Genomic DNA, 23,189 nt, shown 5'->3' on the forward strand with positions numbered 1-23,189 from the left:
GAGGCTTCTAACGGAGCTCCCCCGGCTCCCTACCCCTTTCCCAGGCCGGGGTGGGGGCACGGCCGCTCTGCTGCAGCTCTCCCTAGCTCTCGCCTCTGCCAACAGCAGCTGCGGGGCGTTAGTAGATAACGCTAAAAAACCGATCCCGCGGTGGACTGTGTGCCCATGCCCAGGGCCGGGCTCTCTCCTTCCCTCCCGCTCCGGCTTTTCAGGATGTATTTATTTTCTTTCGTACAGCAATGAAACAAGGGTGTGAGGGGTCCAGTGGGAGAAAAAAGGTCTCTGCCTGACCTCCCCAAAATCAAAGCGCGTAAGTTTTCTCTCTGAGGAGGGAGCCGACGGTTTCCCAGGCAGGCGCTGCCGGTGCCGGGGAAGCTGCGGGGCGGCCCCGGGCAGCCGCCGTCCCTCACCCCCGTCGGGCCGCCCCGCACTGCGCGGGGCCTCGTCCGCCAACTCCTGCTCGGTGCGAGCGGCGGCGCTGGCCGCCCACCCGGGAGGACAGAGCTGGTCCCGGGAAGGAAATCGTGACAACAAACGGTTGTGTCCAGATGTTCCGCTTTACTGGCCCTGTGACAAGCGGCATGGACTTGGCAGGCGGGATTTGAAAGAAAAGGGGGATGTTTATTTTCCAAAGAAGCAGAAAGCGCTAGGTTAAAATGCAGACGCCGAGCTTTTCCTAGTCCCTGGCAGGCAGCTGGGCAGGCAACTGAATCCGCTGAGAACCCATCCCGCAAACTGGCACGGCTCTGCTGCCCTGCCAAGCCTTTCTCGAAAGCAGCAGATTGCAAAAGTTTTAAAGCAAACAGGCAAAGCAACACAGACCAAAGGGTCTCAGACCTTCATTTCCCCCCATTCCCTTTACAAAAAGTATATATATATATTAGCAAATCTACACACACTGAGCCTCTCCCCAGTTTCCCCCGCCCCAAGGCACGCTTCCCTAGGCTCTCCTCATTGTGCATCCCGCACCCCCACGGTCCTGGCTGCGGTGTGAGGGGCCCAGGCAGAGCCGGGCTCTGACCCCCGAGGAGGGAGGCTCCCGGGGCCGCCAGCTCGGTGCCGCGGCTGGTGCCCGGCCCCCGGCCCCGTCCCGCCGGGCCCCGGCGCTCCCTAGCTCGACTCCTGTTTGCTGCAGCCGTCCAGGAGCTCAGTCATGAAGGAGATGTACACTATGGCCAGGCGCAGTGTCTCTATCCGGGAGAGCCTCTTCTCGTAAGCGAAGGTGGGCACCTTCTTCCTCAGCTGATCAAACGCCTCGTTGAGGTTGAACATCCTCTTCCTCTCCCGTATGTTGGCCGCCTGGCGCTGGGCGTAGGTGATGACTCGCTTTCTCCTGGGTCTGTCTAGGAGGGAAGTGCTGTGCATCCTTTCCTCTTCCTCCTCGTCTTCTTCGTCTTCGGGATCTCCATCTCCGAAGGCAGCCAGGGGCAGCCCCCGGGCCATCTCCTCCCGGAGCGACAGGGCTCTGTCCCCGAAAGGAGGCCCGGAGGTGACCTCGCAGAGCCCCAGCCCCGGCCCGGCCAGGGGGGGAACCTGGGGAGGCCCCAGGGAGAGGTCAGCCACGAAATCCAGCACGGATGCGCCCAGCAGCCCCTCCGGGAAGGGGTCTCGAGGGGCTCTGCCGTGCAGCTCATCCAGCAGCCCCGGGCGCTGGTGGGCTGTGAAGAAGCTCGCTGACATCTCACTTCAGAGAAGGCTTAATTTGGTCCCCCATCCTCAGCCCCAGCAGCGTTAATATTTATAACCCTCCGGGTAACAGGATTAGCAGGACTAGAAAGAGCGGCTGTAAAATTTCTCGCTGTGACGCTGATGAGAGGAGACAGGCAGCCCCCTCGGGGACGCGTGGATGCTCCCGAGAGAGGAGTCCCTAGCGAGTCAATCTTGTCACAGTGATCAAGGACAGTTCCTTCTTGGCAAACCCCTCCGCTCTTACCTGCTGAGCACTTTTGTCTCTTCTTACACACCCGCAACCAACCGATTTTCAGCCTCTTTAAAGCCCGCAGCCGCAGAGCCGGGTCTCCACTGGACTTGTTTTCCTGGTTTCTTTTGGGATCTCTGAACCCCGAGAGCCAGGCTGGCAATTGATGTCAGGCAAGTGCATGTACGCTTTTAATGATGTCCTGAAGAGGAGACCTGCACACAGAGGGTCACCGGGGAATGTTTACACTGTATCCCGGCGCAATGGGAACTGAATGACAGGACCTCCATTAGCCTAAGTAAGCATTGTAGGGGACGCGATATTGCATTCCCAGTAGTAACTGTTGGAATCGTCTCTCCGTTCCCCCTAAATCCCCTTCAACCAGAGTTCAAACATCTTTCCAGTCGAAGGCTGCTTCGTCAAGCTCATTTTGGCTCAGGCATCAGGCAATTTCAAAGCATTTGCTTTGAAACTCCTTCCTCCTGCCCGTGAGACGAGGATAAGCTGGTCTTATTCAGGGCAACGGTTGCTCTTACACCTTTGGCAGAGCCGTCCCGGCCACAGGCGGTGCACAGGGGAATCAACCTGGCTGCACGCACTGACAGCGCTGGATACATAGCGCAAAATACCGTGAAACGTGTATAAACACACCCGTACACCCGACACCGCCAAATACCTTCCTTTGATCAAGGTTTCCTTGGGGATGGACGCTGGGGATCGTTTTGCTTTTGTCCTGGGAGGCTGGAAGAGGTTAGGGGCTGTATCTTTACCCTCCCACACCACGGACTGTCTCTAAATGAACAACCTGGCCCTGGCCATCCCTGGCAGAGTTAGACACACCCGGGTTGGATCGGATCGATTTTCTCTGGCACCCGGTTTGTGTGCGCGGATCGTTTAGGAGCGCTGGCCATTGCTCTTGAGCTGCCTTCCTAAAGCCGTATCGTCGCCTTTGTCACACGTTGTTGTCACTCTCTCTTTGGAGTTAATTAGTGCCTAATTTCTAAGCGGATTTCAAAGCCCATCAGATCAAAGGAGGCGGGTGGGGGCGGCCGAAGGATCCCGCTTCGCGAAAATCCTTCCTGTTTGCCTACACAGGACCGCAAACATTTCCCACCGCGGGTTGGGATCTGCCGTCCTTTAAAACACAGTGAACGAGCCGCGCATTCCGTTTTTCTGGGAAAGATGCCGCGGGAAAGACACTTCCAGATCCAGCCCCCCCTCTCCTTCCCGCCGCTCCGCGGGCTGCCGGGGGCGGACAGGGCACTGGCGCGGCGCGGAAGGTGCTCGCGAGCGGAGCTACATTGGACAGCTCCGGAGCGGAGCGTAGTGGATCCCTCGGTCCCTGGACCCGCTTCCCCTCCCCTGCCCTCCTCCGGGCCGAGGGCCGGCCTCTCCCAGTCCTGCCGCACCACCGCCGGCGCACCGCCGCGGTGGAGGACCCGTATCTGCTTTAATGATTTAACGGCCCTCCTAAGGCTTAATACAGAGCAAATAGCCGGGAGGCTGCTTTTATCCTTGTCAGCGCTAAGAGGCTCCTTAGAGAGCAGGGAGTCGCTTATCTGGGACAAATATCGTTCATTAAAACACCTGGTCAATGAACTAATAAAAGTTATAGAGGCGCTGTAAATCATCTGTTAGAGAAGCGTTGACTGTTAAGAGAAGTGTTGAGCAGAGAGCATCTCAAAGTAACAATGAGTTGAAGAGCTCCGAATGTTAAGTATTATGTGAAAACTCCTGGTAGATGAAAGATCAGAGAAATATTTATGATCGATCCGCAAAGGAATGTGGATTATTTATGTTCCTTCTAGGCGAGGTGGCAAGTACTTCGTTTAAAGACATGGAGGTATGAATTAAGGACAAATGCCAGCAAAGATGTGTCACCACAGAGAGCAAAATTGTCGGGGAAATGCAAATAATTCAGATAATGAGAGAAATGAATGGAGAAATGTGAATTCGTCAGCTCTGCACCAGTCTCCACACGAATTCACCTCCGCGTGGGAAACCAGTATTTAGAAGAGGACAGACCAGCCCTTCACCACAGTCTCTTCAGAAAGGTGCTCTTCGTCACATCTTTAGTTTCAGATTTTTGCAGAACACCAATTACAAAGACAACCGGAACCAGAAACATTTTATATTGCAAGAACGTAAAGGGAGAAGGCTATTGAGTTAGTATTGCATCACAAAAATGATATAATATAGAAGATTAATGCAGGCTGAGCCTGTCACTGAGTTCTTAAAGGAAGCACTAAAGCCAGGACTAAGCCAGGACTGGGAGGTCCTAGCAGAAAATAAAGACTTGTAGCCAAGGTGAATCCTCCTGTCAAACTGATTTTTTTTTTAAATTGCTGTTTTGTTTCTCTTTTTTTTTTTTTAATTTTAATATTATTTTGCTAAAATATGTATTTTTCTCTTGTATTAACTATTTTAAATTAAGTATAATAAGTTCAATGAACTGTGATTTGGTGATTTGAGGTACGGCTTTGAACATTTTTTCATATTTGGTGATATTTGTCACTTTGGGGAAAGCATGGACCTGAGAAAATGTGTAATGAATATCCTGTGCTGCAGGGGACAGGTTTTCAGTGCATAAATGCAACAGTGTAGAGGAAGCAGGACAAACTCTCATGAGAGGCTGCTTTATACTCTGAAATCTTCTTAGACCAGATTAGGTGCTCAAATGTGTGTTCTAGATTTGCTTTATGAAGAATACAGTTTGCTCTATGATTGTTTATCTTCGTTCAACCACCTCTTATCCTACATTTTCATTTAACTTACTTCTTATAAAAAAATTTGCTCACAAGATACTTACAGATGCTGAGCACTGATGGCTACATCTTCAAGCCACTCTGCATCTAGTTCCATAATTTTTTTTTTCTGCAGAAATATCTATCATATGATTCCTGATGTAGGATTTGAGTTTAAAATCCAAACAACAACAGTTTTTCTGATCTTTTATCCCTACCAGAAAAGCATATATACCCTCTTCTGCCCATCCCTGATTATGTCTCAGTTGTTAACAATTTTGAAAATCAATGTCTTTTAACAAGTTTCCCTATATAACAAATCCAGTATCCTTTGCACTAGCAGGAATGAGAGCAATGTGCATTTTAATTCAGCATACTTCTATGAAAACAGTTCTACTCCTTTTATAACCCCATGTGCTGAATTATCACACATGAGAAGACAGCCAATCCAATGACTTAGCATTACGGATTGAGATCTTATGGATTTTAACATAGCCTAGTACTTTACTGCAAAATTCACTGGAAGTCAGTGGTGATCCTGGGATGCTGAAATAAGGGGGTACTGCCTTTCAAATATGACTCAGTAAGCAAGGAGTTGAAAGTTACTGTCTGCTCTAGAAACCTTAAAATATTAAATAAAAAGATATGTAACTGAAAAAAATATCTACACACTTTTCTCGTAAAACAGGAAAAATCCTCTCTCCTTTAGCTGGCTCATTAATAGTCAGAGTTGTTATCATTCTCAGACTCTGGCCTGAATAACAGAAACAGATGTAGTGTGTAGCATACTATGCTGTATTTCTCCATTTACTGACAGCAGCTGTCTGATCTTCTTGTTAAACCTTAAAATCACAGTAATGTCCATGGATCAGAACCATATTACCTCAAAATACAGGGCAGTTCCTGTCCTGCTTAGCTCAGTTTGTGTTCCTGACAGATCAGACCAGATCAGTGCTATATATATGTGTGGAGATGAGGCTAGTTTGTAAGGGAATGGACAGAGTTTGAATAATATCATATCCTGATGCTTGCTCACTCAGCGGTGGAGAGGAAGGCGCTATGGACACCACAGATGAATTGTTAATACATAAAGGAAGTATTTAAGCAAAACTAGCTGAAGACGGGTTATTTTGATACTAGAAAAATGTAGTAGTATTCAGAGGAGACAGAGGAAAAGGTGATTGAATGGTAAAGGATGATCTGGATGGGTAAAGGAGACCTTGATATCTCAATGCACTATGAGATTAAACATGCAGGGAACATTGGACTGTGATAGAGTTTATCACAGAATCATAGAATGGCTTGGGTCAGTAAGGACCTTAGAGATGGTCTAGTTTCAACGTCCCTGCCGTAGACAGGGACACCTTTCACTAGGCGAGGTTGCTCAAAGCCCCATCCAGCCTGGCACTTTATGCTCAAGGGGTTTATGCCTGAGTCAGTTGTGAAGCTGAAGAAGACCAAATAAAAAGTATCAGATGAATCAGTCAGTACTGTTTTGAGTGGCTTGCAACAAAACCAGAAAAGAAAAGACTGCTGAAGTCAAAGTGAAAGCTAATGTAGAGCAGAGGAAGCAGTGCCCTGATGATTGAAACAGCTGGGAAAGCCTTTGGTATGTTGGAGATAGGTGAAGTGTATGGATATGAGGACAGGGTTACCTCACTTTGACTTCTTCAGGTCTCATGTGCGGAAAGAATTGATTGACTCCATCACTCAAGAAAAAAAAATTTGATACTAGAAATAGGCTCAAATTATGTAACTGCTGGCTCTTATCCAAGTATCAAATTATCGTGGAGACACTGAGTCCTGCAGAGATGTGAGCACCTTTAGTGGCCTCCACAGTCCACTTGAAGTCTGCCTCCCCTGACAGACTAAGGAGTTTGTGTATACTGGCTTCTAACTCAGATAACTTCAGCCCTGTGGGATGAACCTTGGCTCTAGAATTAACAGTTTACGAATAAACACTAAAAAAAAAGAAAGTCCCTAAAGATGTATACATATAAGGTAATGGGGGTGCAGTGACAAGAGTTTGAGTATATAAGAATTCTGAGAATTCTCTGCAATCTTTTTTTTTGCTTCTTTCCAAATACTTGACCTTTATAAGCATCATGAGAATTAACTTTATTCTTTATGTTGATGATGCATGTGAGTACATTCTGCTCACAAAACAGCGTACCAGCCCACTGTAGGGACCAGTACTGTTCTTAAAACCAGAATATATCCAGTGAAGCCAAAGCGTCGCAGTCTGGTCCCAGAAGTAATTTCAGCCCTTGATCCTATGTGTGTCTGACTATATGAATACATGCCTGTGTCATGGCCTTTTTTTAATAGGACTCAAATTTGAATACAGATGCCTTCTTACAAAGATCAGGTTTCACAATTTGGCTCTCCCTGACAAAAATGTGACATTCAGTAACATCATTGTTCTCTGACACAGGAAATCATTAACAAAACTCAATATTTTGGGCAAACCCTAATAAAATCAGGTATCTTCTGCCATTGAAGCTCAATTCATTTGTATTTGAAGCTGTATTACATGCCATTGGAAGAGTTTAAAGAAGTAACTGCTGATATTTCCCCGTATGTGACCAAAAGATGAAGAAAAACTTTGAAATTGTAACCTTGGGTAAATCATAGACAAATGAAAAGAACAGCTGTGGTTAGGGTGTGATGTGATTCACCATGCTTGCAAAGTTTTATGAATTATACTTTCCCCCTTAATCATAACCTTAGGGGTGGGAGGGATTGAGAACAGGACATGTATTAAGGTTGGAATGTCAACCTTAACTTTGAATTTCCTGGCTTTATATCATGTGCATGAAAAAATGTAATGTTATTTAAACATAGGTACTTTCATCTTGATTTTGTTATATAAATACTGTTTGTGGGAAATGGAATGCAATAAAAATACATATTGTTTATCAAGGAGTCTAGATACTTTTCTAAATCATGATCACAGTTAATAAATTTTGTTATGTAATTGTGTACTGTGGAGCCATTAATTAATGCTTTTTCTCTTCCACTTCTCACAATTCATAAAATGCAGGGAAATGTCAGGCTGGAAACTATAGGTTATTTTAAAATTTTGGTAATATATATACAGAAAAAATGTATTCATGATGCTGGACCAAGATTCATTACCAGAATCCTATATTTAGGCTCCATTTTTCATTTGGTGGGATCACCTTGGGTCAAATGTGTCACTTTGTCTTTTGACCTTCTCAGCTTTGGATCTTTTGATACTGACGTTACACATGCCAGGTAGGATCTTCTGTATTTTATTTTGTTTTCATTTTTTTTAGAATCAGGACATTTGCTGTTTCATTTTGTAGATTCTGGAATTACCAGATGATTTTTCAGAGTTCACAGGTGCATCTCCTGCAACTAGCAAGGAGGCTTATACTAAAACTTATCTTGGAAGAATGGGTCTCCTTTGCCAAGCTTCTCAACCATCGACTACCTTGTTAGTTTCTGGCTTTGAAACTCTTCTAAGGATATGGAATTTGTTTCCTTGCTAGTCCTGAATACTATGGTACTATGTGATACTGTAATTGGAGACTATTGTCATAAATATGTACAAAGCAACAAACTGTTAAGAGGGAAGATGGCATACTGTGTCAGACGATTTCACAGATATTTGCTGGTAGCAAAAGCGTACTGAGAAGATGTTTTGTTCCTCTCTACTAAGGGAATGTGACTTACTGGCACTTCTTAATTATAACAAATTAGATCAAGCCTGATTTATCCCCTCTGGTGTGCACTTATCAATGTTCAGTCTCTTTTTGTGATCCTGTAATGTCCCATGCCTTCTCAAACTGTCCTTTCTCCTGTGCCTGCTTCTTAGGCTTAGAATTATAGGATTATCTAGGTTTGAAAGGACCTTTGAAATCATTGAGTCCAGCCACTGACCTTACAATTGCCAAGCCCACCACTAAATCTAAGCATCAAATCTACACGTCTTTTAAATACACCCAAGAATGGTGGCTCCATCACTTCCCTGGGCAGCCTGTTCCAATGTCTGACAACTGTTTCCATGAAGAAATTTTTCATAATATACAATCTGGACCTTCCCTGGCATAACTTGAGGCCATTTCCTCTTGTCTGATTGCTTGTTACTTTGGAAAAGAAACTGACCTCCACTTCGCTACAACCTCCTTTCACATAGTTGTAGAGAGCAGTAAGGTCTCCCTTCAGCCTCAGTTTCTCCAGACTAAATACCCTCTGTTCCCTCAGCCGTTCCTCACAAGACTTGCGCTCTTGACCCTTCACCAGCTTCGTTGCCCTTCTTTAGACATGCTTCATTCTTGTAGCGAGGGGCCCAGAACTGATCACAGTACTCCAGGTGTGGCTGCACCAGTGCCAAGCACAGGGGGATCACTTCCTCAGTTCTGCTGGCTATACCATATTTGATACAGGCCAGGATGCCATTGGCCTTCTTGGCCACCCGGGCACACTGCTGGTTCATATTCATCTGGCTGTTGACAACCCCTCCCAGGGCCTTATCTGCCAGGCAGCTTTCCAGCCACTCTGCCCAAGCCTGTAGTGTTGCCTGGAGTTGTTGTGACCCAAGGGCAGGACCTGGCATTTTGCCTTGTAGAACCTCATACAGTTGACCTCAGCCATTGATCCAGCCTGTCCAGATCCCCCTGCAGAGTCTTCTCCAGCAGATCAACACTCTCACCCAACTTGGCATTGTCTACAGGCTTGCTGAGGGTGCATTTGATCCCCTTGTCCAAATCACTGATATAGATTTTAGACAGAACTGATGCCAGTACTGAACCCTGGGGAACACCACTTGTGACTGGCCACCGATTGGATTTAACTCCACTCACTACAACTCTTTAGGTTTGGCCATTGCCCCACTATTTTACCCAGCAAAGAGTATGCCAGTCTAAGCCACAAGCAGCCAGTTTCACCAGGAGAATGCTGTGGGAAATGGTGTCAAAGGCTTTACTAAAGTTTGGGTAGACAAGGTGATCAGGTTAGTTGAGCAGGACATGCCTTTCATAAACCCATGCTCACTGGGACTCACCACCTGGTTGTCCTATATATATATGACTGCACTCAAGATCATCTGCTGCATTAACTTTACCTGGCAGTGAGCTCAAGAATGGGTAGGATCCTTAAGACATTTGTCGACTTTAATCCTAATGTATAAGCAATCTAGAATATTTCAAGTCTGCTGCAGAGAGACAGGTCTTCAATAAGGTATCTAAAAGTACACTAAGAAACATTTAATTTTCAGAATTTTGAACGATGGGGAAAAACAGTGAATTTCCCTGTAGGTTTGTTTTACACAAGATCATTTTTACTGGATTAGAGAGTAAAAAGATATCATTAATGTGAGTGTAACTGATTTTAACTATTCATGATATTAGTAATAATCATATTAAAATTAACATTAAAGGTACTTAAACTGGTGTTAGTTATGTAGATCTTTTTTACAGGCTCAACAGCTAGAAGGTAAAGAAGCCCAAACACATTTTCTTAAATCGTATGTTTTTAAACCCATTTATTGGATTCATATGTGTATGCGTGCAGGGAAGCAGAATAGCCTGAAAATTTTTATAATACATTTCATGCTAAACTCAGAGCAGAAACATTGACAGTTTAATATATCTCTAATCATCTGTGCCATACAAAATAGTCATCTGTCCTATTTTTCCTCTTCATATTTTTGGTGAGTATGAGATCAAATGTTTTGAATGCTCCTGTATCTGAATTTTCTTTAGAAAATATTTCAAAGGTGGTGGAAGGTGTTGCTTGCTGCCAGCTGAGATGACAGAATCTATCTTTTTGATGGAAAAATTTGGGAAAGGTAAGCATTTGGTTATTTCAAAATCTTGTGTAAGCTTGTCTTTTCCAGCTATACAGTTCACTACGTACTGGAGAAATTACATACAGGTTTTTAGCTATTATTTGTATTCTCTTTGTTTATTCATCTTAGAATTCAAGAAAATATCTCATTTTCAGGTACTTGGTCATGTTCATTTGACAAAGAAACTTACATGCAATAGTGTTATAGCCACTAACTTGTACAACATGTCTAATATGACAATGCAGTTTTACTTGTTTTGGGTAAAAATAAAATACATATTAATCTTTTGGGGTTGTTAGAAATAAACAGTGAATCAAGATGATGGATTTTTTTTTTGAATAGTCACACTAAAGCAGTCTCTTCTCATTTTAGGTGGCTCATTACAACACTTATTATCCTTCCTCCTATTTTCCATGTATTTTAGCTTGTGAACAAAACAGAAATCTTAGTATACTGCAGAGTTTGGTGCTTGTCGGTAGTTACGTAGGAACAGTCATGGCTGAGTAGAGGGTTTTTAGAACTAAATAAGGACTAGTGGAGTATGTTAATACCTGGAAAGTGCTGGCCTGGGCCTGACTATCGAGGAAGAAAAGCAGACGTTACTTTTGTGGAGGTGAAGTATTTCTCCCATTCCCTCTCCAACATGAAGACGAATTTGAGACTTACCTCTGTTATGCTTTCTAATTTATCACATACATGTTGCTTCCCATCACGTATTAGACTAAAAGATATTCCAAGTAGGGACAGAATCTTCCTTTATATTCTGCTGTGACTATCAGTAAGGGAAGCCCAGGCATTACTGGGCTTTCTAGGCATTACCAGAAGATGAGGCAAAGATTATCTTTCATGCATTTCATGACAAAAAAAAGTATTTTAAAAGAAGGAAGAGTTAAACTGAGTGTATAGTTCTGGTGTCCTCAACATAAAAAGGACATGGACCTGTTGGAGCAAGTCCAGAGGAGGGCCACAAGGATGATAAGGGGGCTGGAGCACCTCCCGTATGAAGACAGGTTGAGAAAGTTGGGGCTGTTCAGCCTGGAGAAGAGAAGGCTGCGTGGAGACCTCATAGCAGCCTTCCAGTGTCTGAAAGGGGGCCTACAGGGATGCTGGGGAGGGACTCTTCCTTAGGGACTGTAGTGATAGGACAAGGGGTAATGGGTTCAGACTTAAACAGGGGAAGTTCAGGTTAGATATAAGGAAGAAGTTCTTTACTATGAGGGTGGTGAGGCACTGGAATAGGTTGCCCAAGGAAGCTGTGAATGCTCCATCTCTGGAGGTGTTCAAGGCCGGGTTGGACGGGGTCTTGGGTGACATGGTTTAGTGCAAGGTGTCCCTGCCCATGGCAGGGGGGTTGGAACTAGATGATCTTCAGGTCCTTTCCAACCCAAACCATTCTATGATTCAATGATTCTGTAGCCTAGCTGGGGAAGAGGAAGCAGGAGTTATGAGTACACACTGCCTTGATGGTACCAAAAAGGCTGGAGATTTAAAAGGGAGCTAGTTCTGGGAAGTTTATCACACACAAATGAAGCTAGAGCTCCTGGGATTGAAAACAGTTTTAGTTTTTCAAATTCCAAATTCTGTCCAGTGAAGGGAAAATATAACATGGGAAGGTTGAACCTAAAAGTTGTAGAAACTATTGTAGTGCTCCTCAAGGACACAGTGGTTTCAGGGCACAATAGTAAATAAAACCATACATAAGCAGTAAATTTTAAAAGCAAATAGTAAATAAAAAAGGCACCCAAGTGTTCAAGGATAGAGAGTGAGGAATGAGAACTTATACTCAACCTATTCTGTAAACTTGCTGATCTCAGCAGTTTTGTCATGTAGTCTCCACCAGGTCATCTTTGCTCCAGATTTGCTCAAGTTCAGAGAATGCCTGAATAATGCAGTTTCATCCCCCTTTAGGGATTTTCCCCAGGCTAGTGACAAGGAACAGTGTCAATTCATTTGCACACAGGACATGGTGAATCACAGACAACTTCATCGTTGCATTCAAAATAGCCCCAGACCACAAGTGCAATTACGTAAGCACTTAAAGCAGGACCTGCAATTACTTACTGTTACTCATGAAAATACAGGGTCCTGGCTACGGCATGTTTTGCTAACACTAGAGTGAGTGGTAGAAAATAATATTATCCTGTTACTCTGTCTTTCATATTGGCTTCCATTCAAACATCATGTAGAATGGTCTAAACTGAAAGTATAGGCATGTACATAACACTCCTGCAAAATGTGTAAGTATGTCAGCTTGTAAAGGGGCAAACTGAAGAGAAGTAGATTCAGTTGTTTGCATTGATTACCAAAATGCATTAGTTGCAAAGCTAAGAACAAACCACTATCTCTGGTCTGCTAGCTTAATTCTTTAATTGCTAGGTAATCCTGGCTCACAAACTCAGGGAAAGTCAAATCACTCAGTTTTGCTTTCAAAGCTAAACCTCTCTGGGATTATCTCATTTGTGAGACCAGATCCAGAGAAAATAAATTAGGAATGGAACAATTCCTTTTAACTTTAGCTCCAGAAAGATTGAATAATTGGGCAAATCTATTTTATTTCCTACTTTTCAGAGATAAAAAAGGACACCTATGAATTTAATTTTACATAGCTCAGGTAGAAAATTAATATTGTGAATTAAAACTTGATATACAGTAGTACACAGTAGTCATTCAGGAGTGTCCTAGGATGTTAAAGATTAGCCATGGTGGTTTTGGTTTAGTCTTTATGGCTATGAGAGATTTTTTCCAGGTTTTTTTGACTCATTCCTCTAAGCCTGTGTTGAAAGGGCGTTTCTTAATGCATTCTGAAGCAATCACATCATTTGTATTTTTTTTCATTTACTATTTAGTGCTAGAGTTGGTTTCCTCAGAATATTTTAAAACATCTGTTTAATTGCATTGTGTATTTTTGAAAATATTAATATTATTTATTATTCAAAGACAAACACAACAATGTTTTAAAGAAGTTAGGAGAACAGGGAGTTCTAGTTAATAGCCTTTTAACATTCAAGCCCATTATGTTATTAGTTATTAAACTAAAATTTATCATAAGATAAATCCAACTGTAGATCTAGATAGTTGCATAAAATTAATGAGAGATGTGTTTAGCCCAGTGCTCTTTTCAGTGATAATGGATTCAGGAAAATGTCCCACTGGCCAAGTTTGATGCATATTAGACAAAGAGTTCTGCTCAGAGGGATGAAAAGGAAGAAAAAACTTGTAATACTATTCTGCCGCTAAAACCACAGGTGTTAAGTTTTCAGTCAATGATAGAACTTCTTGCTATATGGCCGGTCTTAAGCTTTACAGTAAAATCTATGAAAAATAAAGGATCTTAACAGGGCAACAAGTCAAAGGTTTAAAAATAAACATGATTCTTTTTGTTTGGTTGTGGGCTTTTTTTTTTTTTTGTTTGGTTTGGTTGGTTTTTTTGTTTGTTTGTGGGCTTTTTTTTTTTTTGTTTTGTTTCGGCTGTGTTTTTCTCCCCCAGCAGAGAGAAGTTCTCTAACACTGACTCTGAAAAGAAGACAAAAAGGTCCAGTGGGTCCCTTCCAGAGCTTGGACTTTTCAGATTTTATCTGCCATTGTTTCCCATTTTACTTTTCATGTTTCTTAAGCAAATGGCTTACAGAAAAGCACTGTGAATCCACAGGAACTCTTTTTGTCCACCAACCTATGGATATCCTTCTTCATTTCAGCTTCATAAGTCAGAAAGTGATGACTGAAACATCAAAGGCTGGTAAAATCCTTATGTGCCCACTTGCCCAGTCTAAGACCTCTCACTAGCTCTCCTTTTGGCTAAACAGGAACCTTCCTGAAGAATTGAAACGCAAAGGGAACATTCAAGAAGTGGAAAGAAAACAGCTGAAAAAGCACATTTATAGTACTTTTATATTTAGGGACAAGAATGTGAAGATCAATATCTAGTCAGAGCTAAAAGTAGACGGGGACATAAAGGTGGTAGGAGAAGACTCTGCAGACACCTTAGTAACAAAACAGAGTTCATGAACAGTGTGAGTTTGATGAGGTAGACAACCTAGTAAAAGATTATACAGAAAAGGTTGAAGTAGAATTAATTTTTTTTTTGTCTCAGTTTTCACAGGCAAAGCCTGATCTCACACCTCGGTACGGACCAATGCAGTTTGGTTAAGAGAGGGAAACCAAATAATGCAGTAGACACAGGTTAAAGTACTACTGAAAGAAGTTTAAAAATATTGGAGCTGGATGGGATTCATCCAAGGCCACTGAGAGAGCTGTCTGCAGTGATTGGAAGGTTGCTGTCTGTGAAAAAAACTGTGGTTATCAGGGAAGATCCCTTACAATCAAAAATGGCTAACACTGCCCATCTTTAAGAAAATCGATAGGAGGATTTTGGGAATTATAGTCCATATTAATCTCTGTAAAGATCGTAAAACATGTTCCCTTGGAATCCTGCTTCAAACACATGAAAGAAGCCAGGAGTAACTAGCTCAGACTTTGCAACGACAGACCAGTTTGATTGCATGCTATCATGTCAATGTTGAGTGGGCAGGAGTAAATCCGTGCTACCTGGTCTTCAGGATGGCTTTTGCCACTGCCCGCAAAAGGATTGCCCGTGGAACTGAGGAATTATGAATGGAAGAACAGTTTCTTAGATGCATTGAAAATCGGCTTTACCACCATGGTAAAGGGGTAGTAAAATCAATGATTTGGGTTCCAGTTGTAATGAGCGAAGTATCCTATGGTTTGGTACTGGGACTTGTATTGTTCAGTATTTCCATCAACAACTTAGATCATTACACAGCATATGTCTTTAGGTAAATCTGTGGATAACACTAATTAGGAGGAATGATTGACATGAAGAGTGGGAAAATTTTAATTCAAAGGGTTCTTGAGAACTGGACCAACATTAACATCATGAGAATCCTGAGCCTGGGGCAGAACAACCTCATGTTTGAATACAGGTTGGGAAGTGAATAAAGTCCCCTGAAAAGGACAGGGTTGTGATGGACTACAGGTAGAATATAAACCAGTAGTACAAACTGTAAATAAGGTAAGCCATGTGTTGGACTATGTCAGGGAGAGTGTGGAAGCAGACGAAATAAAGTTCTGCTTGGCACTGATGAAGCTATATAAGGAAAACAAAACCTAATTAGGAGCCCACTAATACCTGAGGGATGCTGAGAAACAAGAGGTTGCGGTGATGTGCTTTGAAGATGATCGTGAAGAGAGATTGAAGTAGCTGGACTTCTTAAGTCTGACAAAGGGGAGGCTAAGGAGTGACCTATTAGCAGCCTAGCAATCTGCAACTACTAGAAGGGGAGACACAAATCTGACAAAAACATCTTGATTGTGGCAGATGTGTGGTACAACACTGAAACAGACTGCGCAGAGAGGGTGGGGAATCTTCATCCTTGAAAATTTTCTAGACAGGACAGCACTAAGATATGTCTGACCTGATCTAGTGCTAGAAAAGTAAACTTTGTGTGGGAGAGACCTCTAAATGTCCCCTGTAAACAGCATTTTTATGATCCCGCTATTACTGGAATCCAGAGTTCTGAACTCTTAAGGCCTTTTTCATCTGAAAGAGCATACTTTCCTCCCAACAGGAGGAGATGGAATGTCCCCTTGTCCTCAGTTTCCACAGAGAGTTTATTTAGGATAGATGGCCAACAAAAGCTCTTGATTGTATTTGTGGTCATGGCATCTGGGAAAATGTACATGAAATACAGCAGAATATTTCAAAACTATAGGTCTGAGCTTTTTGGTCAATGATTAGGTCCTAAAAAGGCAAAACACTTATTTGAGTTCATAGATATCTAAACAGAAGTAGTTCTATTCACTTCAAGTGCAACGAGAACTTGAAGCTATCAAGTGCTTAAGTGATTCGCTGGCTTGTGACTTTGGTTCTTCTTTAAAATGAAGTAATGAATGCAAAAGGCTGTGTAGAATGCTCACTACTCACAAGCAAGCAACCAAAAAAAAGTAATCAATCAGTCAAACTATTAACTATCTAAAAAACTAACCTGGAAAACTATCTAACAAACCAGAACACAATTTCCGTGTTCAGATTCTCACCTTGGACTTTGTTCCTATTCAGTCGTTTGTAGGCAACAGAGAATAAACATCTGGAATGCTATGCTGAATGAAAACATCAGCATAGAATTGTCTTAATGATAAGATGATATGTTACCTAGAGTGGAAACTCCCTTGCACTGCACAGGCGAAGATATTGAGTGTCATATATTTTCCTCTTTGCTTCTATTGTGCAGAATTCCAGACTGAACTTCAGTTTTTACAACATACAGAGTACTCCACAAGCATGCAATTTGGATTTCACAGGACTGTAAATAATTTTCAGTGTTTGCATTGGTTGTTGGTTTTATTCTTTTAGATGCATGAACTCTTGAATTTTTATCAGGTTTTCACAAAACTTTGATACAGGATTATGCATCTTAAAAAATTGCATGCCTTTACTGTAAGTCTGAAATGAATTTATATCCCTGAGGCTTTTCTCTGGGATATCTTTTGACATCAAAAAGGTAAAATTATAAATAGATTCTATTTCTTTCAGATGTCAATTTAATTTTTTTCTTCTAAACATTGTAATTTAATTTTAAAGTTCACTTTGAAAAGAAACAATAAATGAATGTGTTTTCAGAGATAATGTTTTTTCTTTGCTCAAAATAAAAGCAGACGTCTGGTTTCTAAATGATTTTCTTTTAATTGTCTACCTAATCACTAGGTTTGTAGAATTTCAAAATGACATTCATTTACCAATCAGAAAAATGTGTTGCTGAGAGACAAATCAAAAAGGGACAGAAATCTCTCTTTTTGCACATGTATATGCACACAAATTTTTCTCTTTTATGCTTCATGTGTCATTTACATCCACTTACAAACAATGCTATGCATTCAAAGAGTTGTAAATACAACAAACGTTATTGTATGATACTTCTTATTTTATTTAACAGCAAAACAAGTTTATTACATCAATGGGCTATGTTCAAGTGGATACTACTAATGTTAATAGATGTGAATATATAGATAATATTCATCTGAACATTACTGTTTCTGCTCCTTCTTATAATTCACAGCCTATTGACATAAAAAAAAGTTCTATCTATCTTTCCACCCAGATGGTTGACGTTACATATGATTGCATGAAAGCTTTGATATGAAATGCCTATGGCTTACTGGATTACCCTCTCCCCACATGTTTCAAATTAATAATAAAAAAGAAAGAAAAAAAGAACCAGTGCAATCTTGCTACAAAAGAACAAGAGTTTATTGTATAACAGGATTGCAGATGTGGTAAGGTGCTCATAATAAGGCTACACTATTTTTGTTTCATTGTGCATCTGGAATGCCAAAGGATCTTTAAGGCACTAGGAGCTCATACTAGACAGTCTTGGCTTTTTGATTAACTAAATATTCAGAGAAATGATTCATTTTTGTAAATTCTATGCCATTCATCATCATATTGTCATTTATGTAATCACAAAATGATTTACAAAGTCAAGATTTTTTCTAATTTCTGAAACAATTTTAAGACATCAAAGACTTTCAGATGCAAACATCAAAGAGCAGACCAAATCAGAGATTTCTGGTTAAGACAGTTTAGTTCACTTAATATCCTCTGGTTTTCTAAGGATTAAATTACAGCATATAAAATTCTTGGAATCTGACTAAGGAAGCTGTACTGTATATTTATTATTTATTACAGTATAGCTTTTTTTTTTTGTGGGCAAAGGACTTTTTGGTAGAAAAGATGCCATCTTTCCAATTTATCAAACCAGCAGCAAATTCTTGTGAAATATTAGAGGTGCAGTGATCTAATCCTACTGGGAATGGAGAGATGTGTTAACTGAGGAAACATTTGCACATAAGCTCAAGATGAAATGCAGTTCTTCACTTGTAATCAGCCTGTTACAGATGAATACTTATATGATTTAATAAGAATATTCTGGGGAAAAGTAAGACAATGACTTCTTCACAGAAAGAACAATTTCAGTTGCTATGGTTTACGCCAAACAATAGGCCAGGTTTCTCGTACTGGCTAAGGATGTAATTAAGAAACACTTTCCATTATTTCCATGATTTACAGCAGGGTGACACTGCAGAAGCTGGTCATACGGATGGGCATTGCATACCACTGGCACACATGTCGAGTCCTAGAGTTTCTAAACTCTGGAGAGTTTAAAAAGCACAAACAATGTAAATTGATCTAGTCAAGAAATGAGTCAGTAGAGACAACATGAGGTTTTTCTGTGCACAAGCTAGAGTATAAGCAAATATAGTTTCGTCCACTATTCACCTAAGAAAGGCAGGATATTGGGGATTGCCTTCAAGTAAGCAAGGTAGATAGATAGAAATGTGTGTTTGGCTCACCTAGTATCAAGAAGGATCCTGCCAGGGAAACAGCTATGTGAAGTACAAGCTCTCTACAGAGCCTGTTCCCATAGACTAAATAATTACACTTCTAAATGCTTATTCTTGAAAGGCACACTAACACCCTTTCAAAAGCAGCCTACTGAATAGAGGAACTGAGTTTCTGGGAATTGGATCTCATACTGCTGTAAAACAAGGTTTTGCCCAGATGGATTTCTATTCTAATGTTCACAACATGCTAGGTTAGCTTTGAGATAGTTCAGAAACACAAGCAACAAAATGTACAGTTTTTAAGTAAAAAAATCATAGTTCTTTTATATTTACATTCCTTCTTTCTCTGTTAGGCAGATAATGAGATTACATGTAGAACAGTCACATCAGACCTTGAATACAGCATTATTGTTCAAGTTAAACCTCCAGGCAAAAAAAAAAGAAAAATAAAAATCTATAAACAGGAGCAAACACTTGACTATTTACCAAGATTTTTATCTTCCAGATATTCAGTGCAAAATTCTAAATTGCACGGCTATGCATAACCACTGGAGCTCAATTATATGATTCTCTTTGCTGATATCAATGGAACTTTATTTTATATAAATACTTTGCAAAAAAATTCTGCTGGTCTTGTGCAAGGATGTGAGAGGACAGGCGGGAACATGTACCATGTTGATATCGCCCTGCTTACCAACAGGAAGGATACCTCACACATCAGTTCTAATTTATATCCAGAATTTTATAGTCACATAATCCCTTGATAAAGCTTGATGCCTAAACACTCAGAGAAGAAAGAAAACTGATATGCAAGAGACAACTATATCCTCCTCTGTACAGTTAATCCAGCTGAGACAAATATAGTTAGTATTTTTAGACTGGGAATTACTCTGGCTGTGGTCCTTTAATATATTTGCAAGGTGCCCATCATGATGCACTAAGCAGAGTAGATAATATAGAGTCAGGTATAGAAGAAATTTTATCAATGGGTTGCTTTTGGTGTAGTTTAGCTTCAGCCTGGGTTAGAAGAGCCCTTTGAGAAGGGAGGGGAGGAAGGGGACAAAGGCTCCTCTCAGTCTCCATCAGGATTGGATTAAACCCAGGAGAGAGAACAAGGCTCTAAAAACTTTCAGGGCTGAACACAAGGAGCAGCCAAAGAGGAAGCCTAGGAACAAAAGCTTAATTTTAGCAGGCTTTTGAAGATGAATTTTAACTTAAGTAGGGGCTTGGATTTTCCTTTCATTGCTACCACATAACTGTTAGAAAGAAGCTAGAGACTTTGATATCTAATTTAGTTAAGAAAATTGTAGAGGTAGGGTTACAATCTCCTAGAATTTGAATAAATTCTTGTCCCAGTGTTAATACAGGGAGATTTACTGAGGGATTTATTCTGTTCCAGTACTCATCTCTGTTTGCATGTATTTGGATGAGTTGTGTGTCTGCTGAAAGGATTGTGGTTTTGTGAGGATTCTTTGAAAAGGGGGTTATAATTGCGGTGGACTGGAATTTTGTAAAAAGTTTGGTTGGATTCAGGAGGGACATACAGACTTTTAAATAAACAACATTTTGATCACATTGCACTTTGTCATTCCTCAGAATATTATCCAAGGAGAACAGGAAGCGTTAGCAGGCTTTATGTTTCCTGAGACAAGGACCACTTTTTATGTGTTTTGTTCAGTGCCTCTGTACAGTCAGGCTCAAGTTCTGCCTTCAGGCATTGTTAAAATATAAATGTTACATTAAAATCCTGTCATATTTGCCCCACTCTAGTGAATAAGAGAAGTATTATTTTAGGATTAACAGCCAAATGTTTCCACCACCCAGTGGCATCCCCAGAAGAGCTATAGCACTCAAGCACCTGCAGCTCTCTTTTTCACACTCACATTCACAATCACACTCACGCACACTCACATTCACACTCTCACACACATACTCTACTTTTACCTTGCAGACATCCCTCCTTTCTTTCTTTAGGGAATATACAGGAACAGCTGACACCTGTTCCCATATATTCCCTATATATCCTAAATCTCAGCAGCCTACCTTGTTCAGGCATATTCGACATCTCTACCCTTTCCCTTAGCTTGGGTTCTGTTCATCAGCGTATTTGCACACTAGTCCTTGCCCTCAGGCTGCTTTTCCTTACAATATAAGTGATTTCATTCACTCCTCACGGGCATATGGACAATGATTTCTGTATGCTTTTGTCCAAGTAACCATTTATGAACACTCACTCACGTATTCTGCAAGATTTCTTTTTATTTTAGATTCTAATTTATTGTCAAAACCAGATGTAGTGACATTCCTTATCAGTTGGATCAGCAGGCAATGGCAAGCAGCTGGCTTTGCCTAATAATATTGATGTAACTAATAAAATGTTGTATTTGGAGAGTGCAGAGTTTTAAAACTTCAGTTTGACATTACTTGCCTTAAAAGTGGGTAGAGTTAAGTATGTTCATATTTACACTATTTATAATTTTAAATCTTAGCAGTTCCAGTTCTCTTTCAGCAATTCAAAGAGTCCAGAAACAGCAGATGTTCTCATCTGTGTTGTGTCCCTTCTTATTAATTGCACAGGTAGTGAGTCTTCTGAGAATGGGATATCACAGTATTGCTGTTTCATTGAGTAAGCAGAACAGCAATGACTTCCTTAGTGCTAAAGATGAATCCAGTCAGGCATTTTTATTTAAAGAGGTTTGGATTCAATAACAATTTGGAGTTGAGCAGAACTTGGCCATGTGATTTAGTTCTGGATTCTTTTTTTTTCAGCCTCAAATTAAATATTTTCATTTGTCTGATCGGATAGTAAGCATTGAAAAATTTTGGTTTGGAGTTAACTGAAATCCCCCATACCAATTTTTTTGTGGGTCCCTAGTCAACAAGCTAAAGAAGAAAAACAGTTATTCATAAAAGGTTACACACAAAACTGTGTCGTCTCAAATAGGCGGCTTATGATGGTTCACTAATAACAATGGTATACATAAGCCATGGATGGTGAGCTTAGGAGATTTATTCCAAAAGACTATGAGAAAAATTCTGGCATGCAAATTGCTGGTATGGTTGTTGCATGTATGGACCTTTCATGATATCTCTGTGGAGGAGGAGATATAGAAAAATTTCTAGAAGTGGCTCCTGTGCTGACATAGAATCATAGAATCATAGAATCGTAAGGGTCGGAATGGACATTAAGATCATCTCGTTCCAACCCCCCTGCAATGGGCAGGGACACTTTGCCCTAAACCACGTGGTCCAAGGCTCTGTCCAACCTGGCCTTGGACACCGCCAGGGATGGAACATTCACAACTTCCTTGGGCAACCCATTCCAGTGCTTCACCACCCTCACTGTAAAGAACTTCTTCCTTATATCTAATCTAAACTTCCCCTGTTTAAGTTTGAACCCATTACCCCTTGTCCTATCACTACAGTCCCTAAGGAAGAGTCCCTCCCCAGCATCCTTGTAGACCCCCTTCAGATACTGGAAGGCTGCTATGAGGTCTCCACGCAGCCTTCTCTTCTCCAGGCTGAACAGCCCCAACTCTCTCGGCCTATCTTCATATGGGAGGTGCTCCAGCCCTCTTATCATCCTCGTGGCCCTCCTCTGGACTCGCTCCAACAGCTCCATGGCCTTCTTATGTTGAGGACACCAGAACTGTACACAGTACTCCAAGTGAGGTCTCACAAGAGCAGAGTAGAGGGGCAGGATCACCTCCTTCGACCTGCTGGTCACGCTTCTTTTGATGCAGCCCAGGATACGGTTGGCTTTCTGGGCTGCAAGCACACACTGCCGGCTCGTGTTAAGCTTTTCGTCAACCAACACCCCCAAGTCCTTTTCTGCAGGGCTGCTCTGAATCTCTTCTCCGCCCAACCTGTAGCAGGACCTTACACTTGGCTTGGTTAAACTTCATAAGGTTGGCATCGGCCCACCTCAAAAGCATGCCAAGGTCCCTCTGGATGGCATCCCTTCCCTCCAGCGTATCAACTGAACCACACAGCTTGGTGTCGTCAGCAAACTTGCTGAGGGCGCACTCAATCCCACTGTCCATGTCGCCGACAAAGATGTTGAACAGGACCGGTCCCAACACCGATCCCTGAGGGACACCACTCGTTACAGGTTTCCAACTGGACATCAAGCCATTTACCACAACTCTTTGCGTGCGGCCATTGAGACAGTTTTTTATCCACTGAGTGGTCCATCTATTAAATTGATGTCTCTCCAACTTAGAGACAAGGATGTCATGCGGGACAGTGTCGAACGCTTTGCACAAGTCCAGGTAGATGACGTCAACTGCTCTGCCCCTGTCCATCAGTTCCGTGGCTCCATCACAGAAGGCCACCAAATTGGTCAGGCAGGATT

The 23,189-nt window shown here is 41.7% G+C and overlaps 1 protein-coding gene across 1 annotated transcript; it reads right to left on the minus strand.

Annotated features, from left to right (window-relative positions):
• Nucleotides 1–1,110: 1,110 nt before the first annotated feature.
• Nucleotides 1,111–1,680, minus strand: FERD3L (Fer3 like bHLH transcription factor). Its single transcript, XM_030505654.1, has one exon. The coding sequence runs from the start codon at nt 1,678–1,680 to the stop codon at nt 1,111–1,113; it is 570 nt and encodes a 189-aa protein (XP_030361514.1).
• Nucleotides 1,681–23,189: the final 21,509 nt, after the last annotated feature.

This window comes from Strigops habroptila, chromosome 1 (genome assembly GCF_004027225.2).
Source record: "Strigops habroptila isolate Jane chromosome 1, bStrHab1.2.pri, whole genome shotgun sequence".
Lineage (NCBI taxonomy): Eukaryota > Metazoa > Chordata > Aves > Psittaciformes > Psittacidae > Strigops > Strigops habroptila.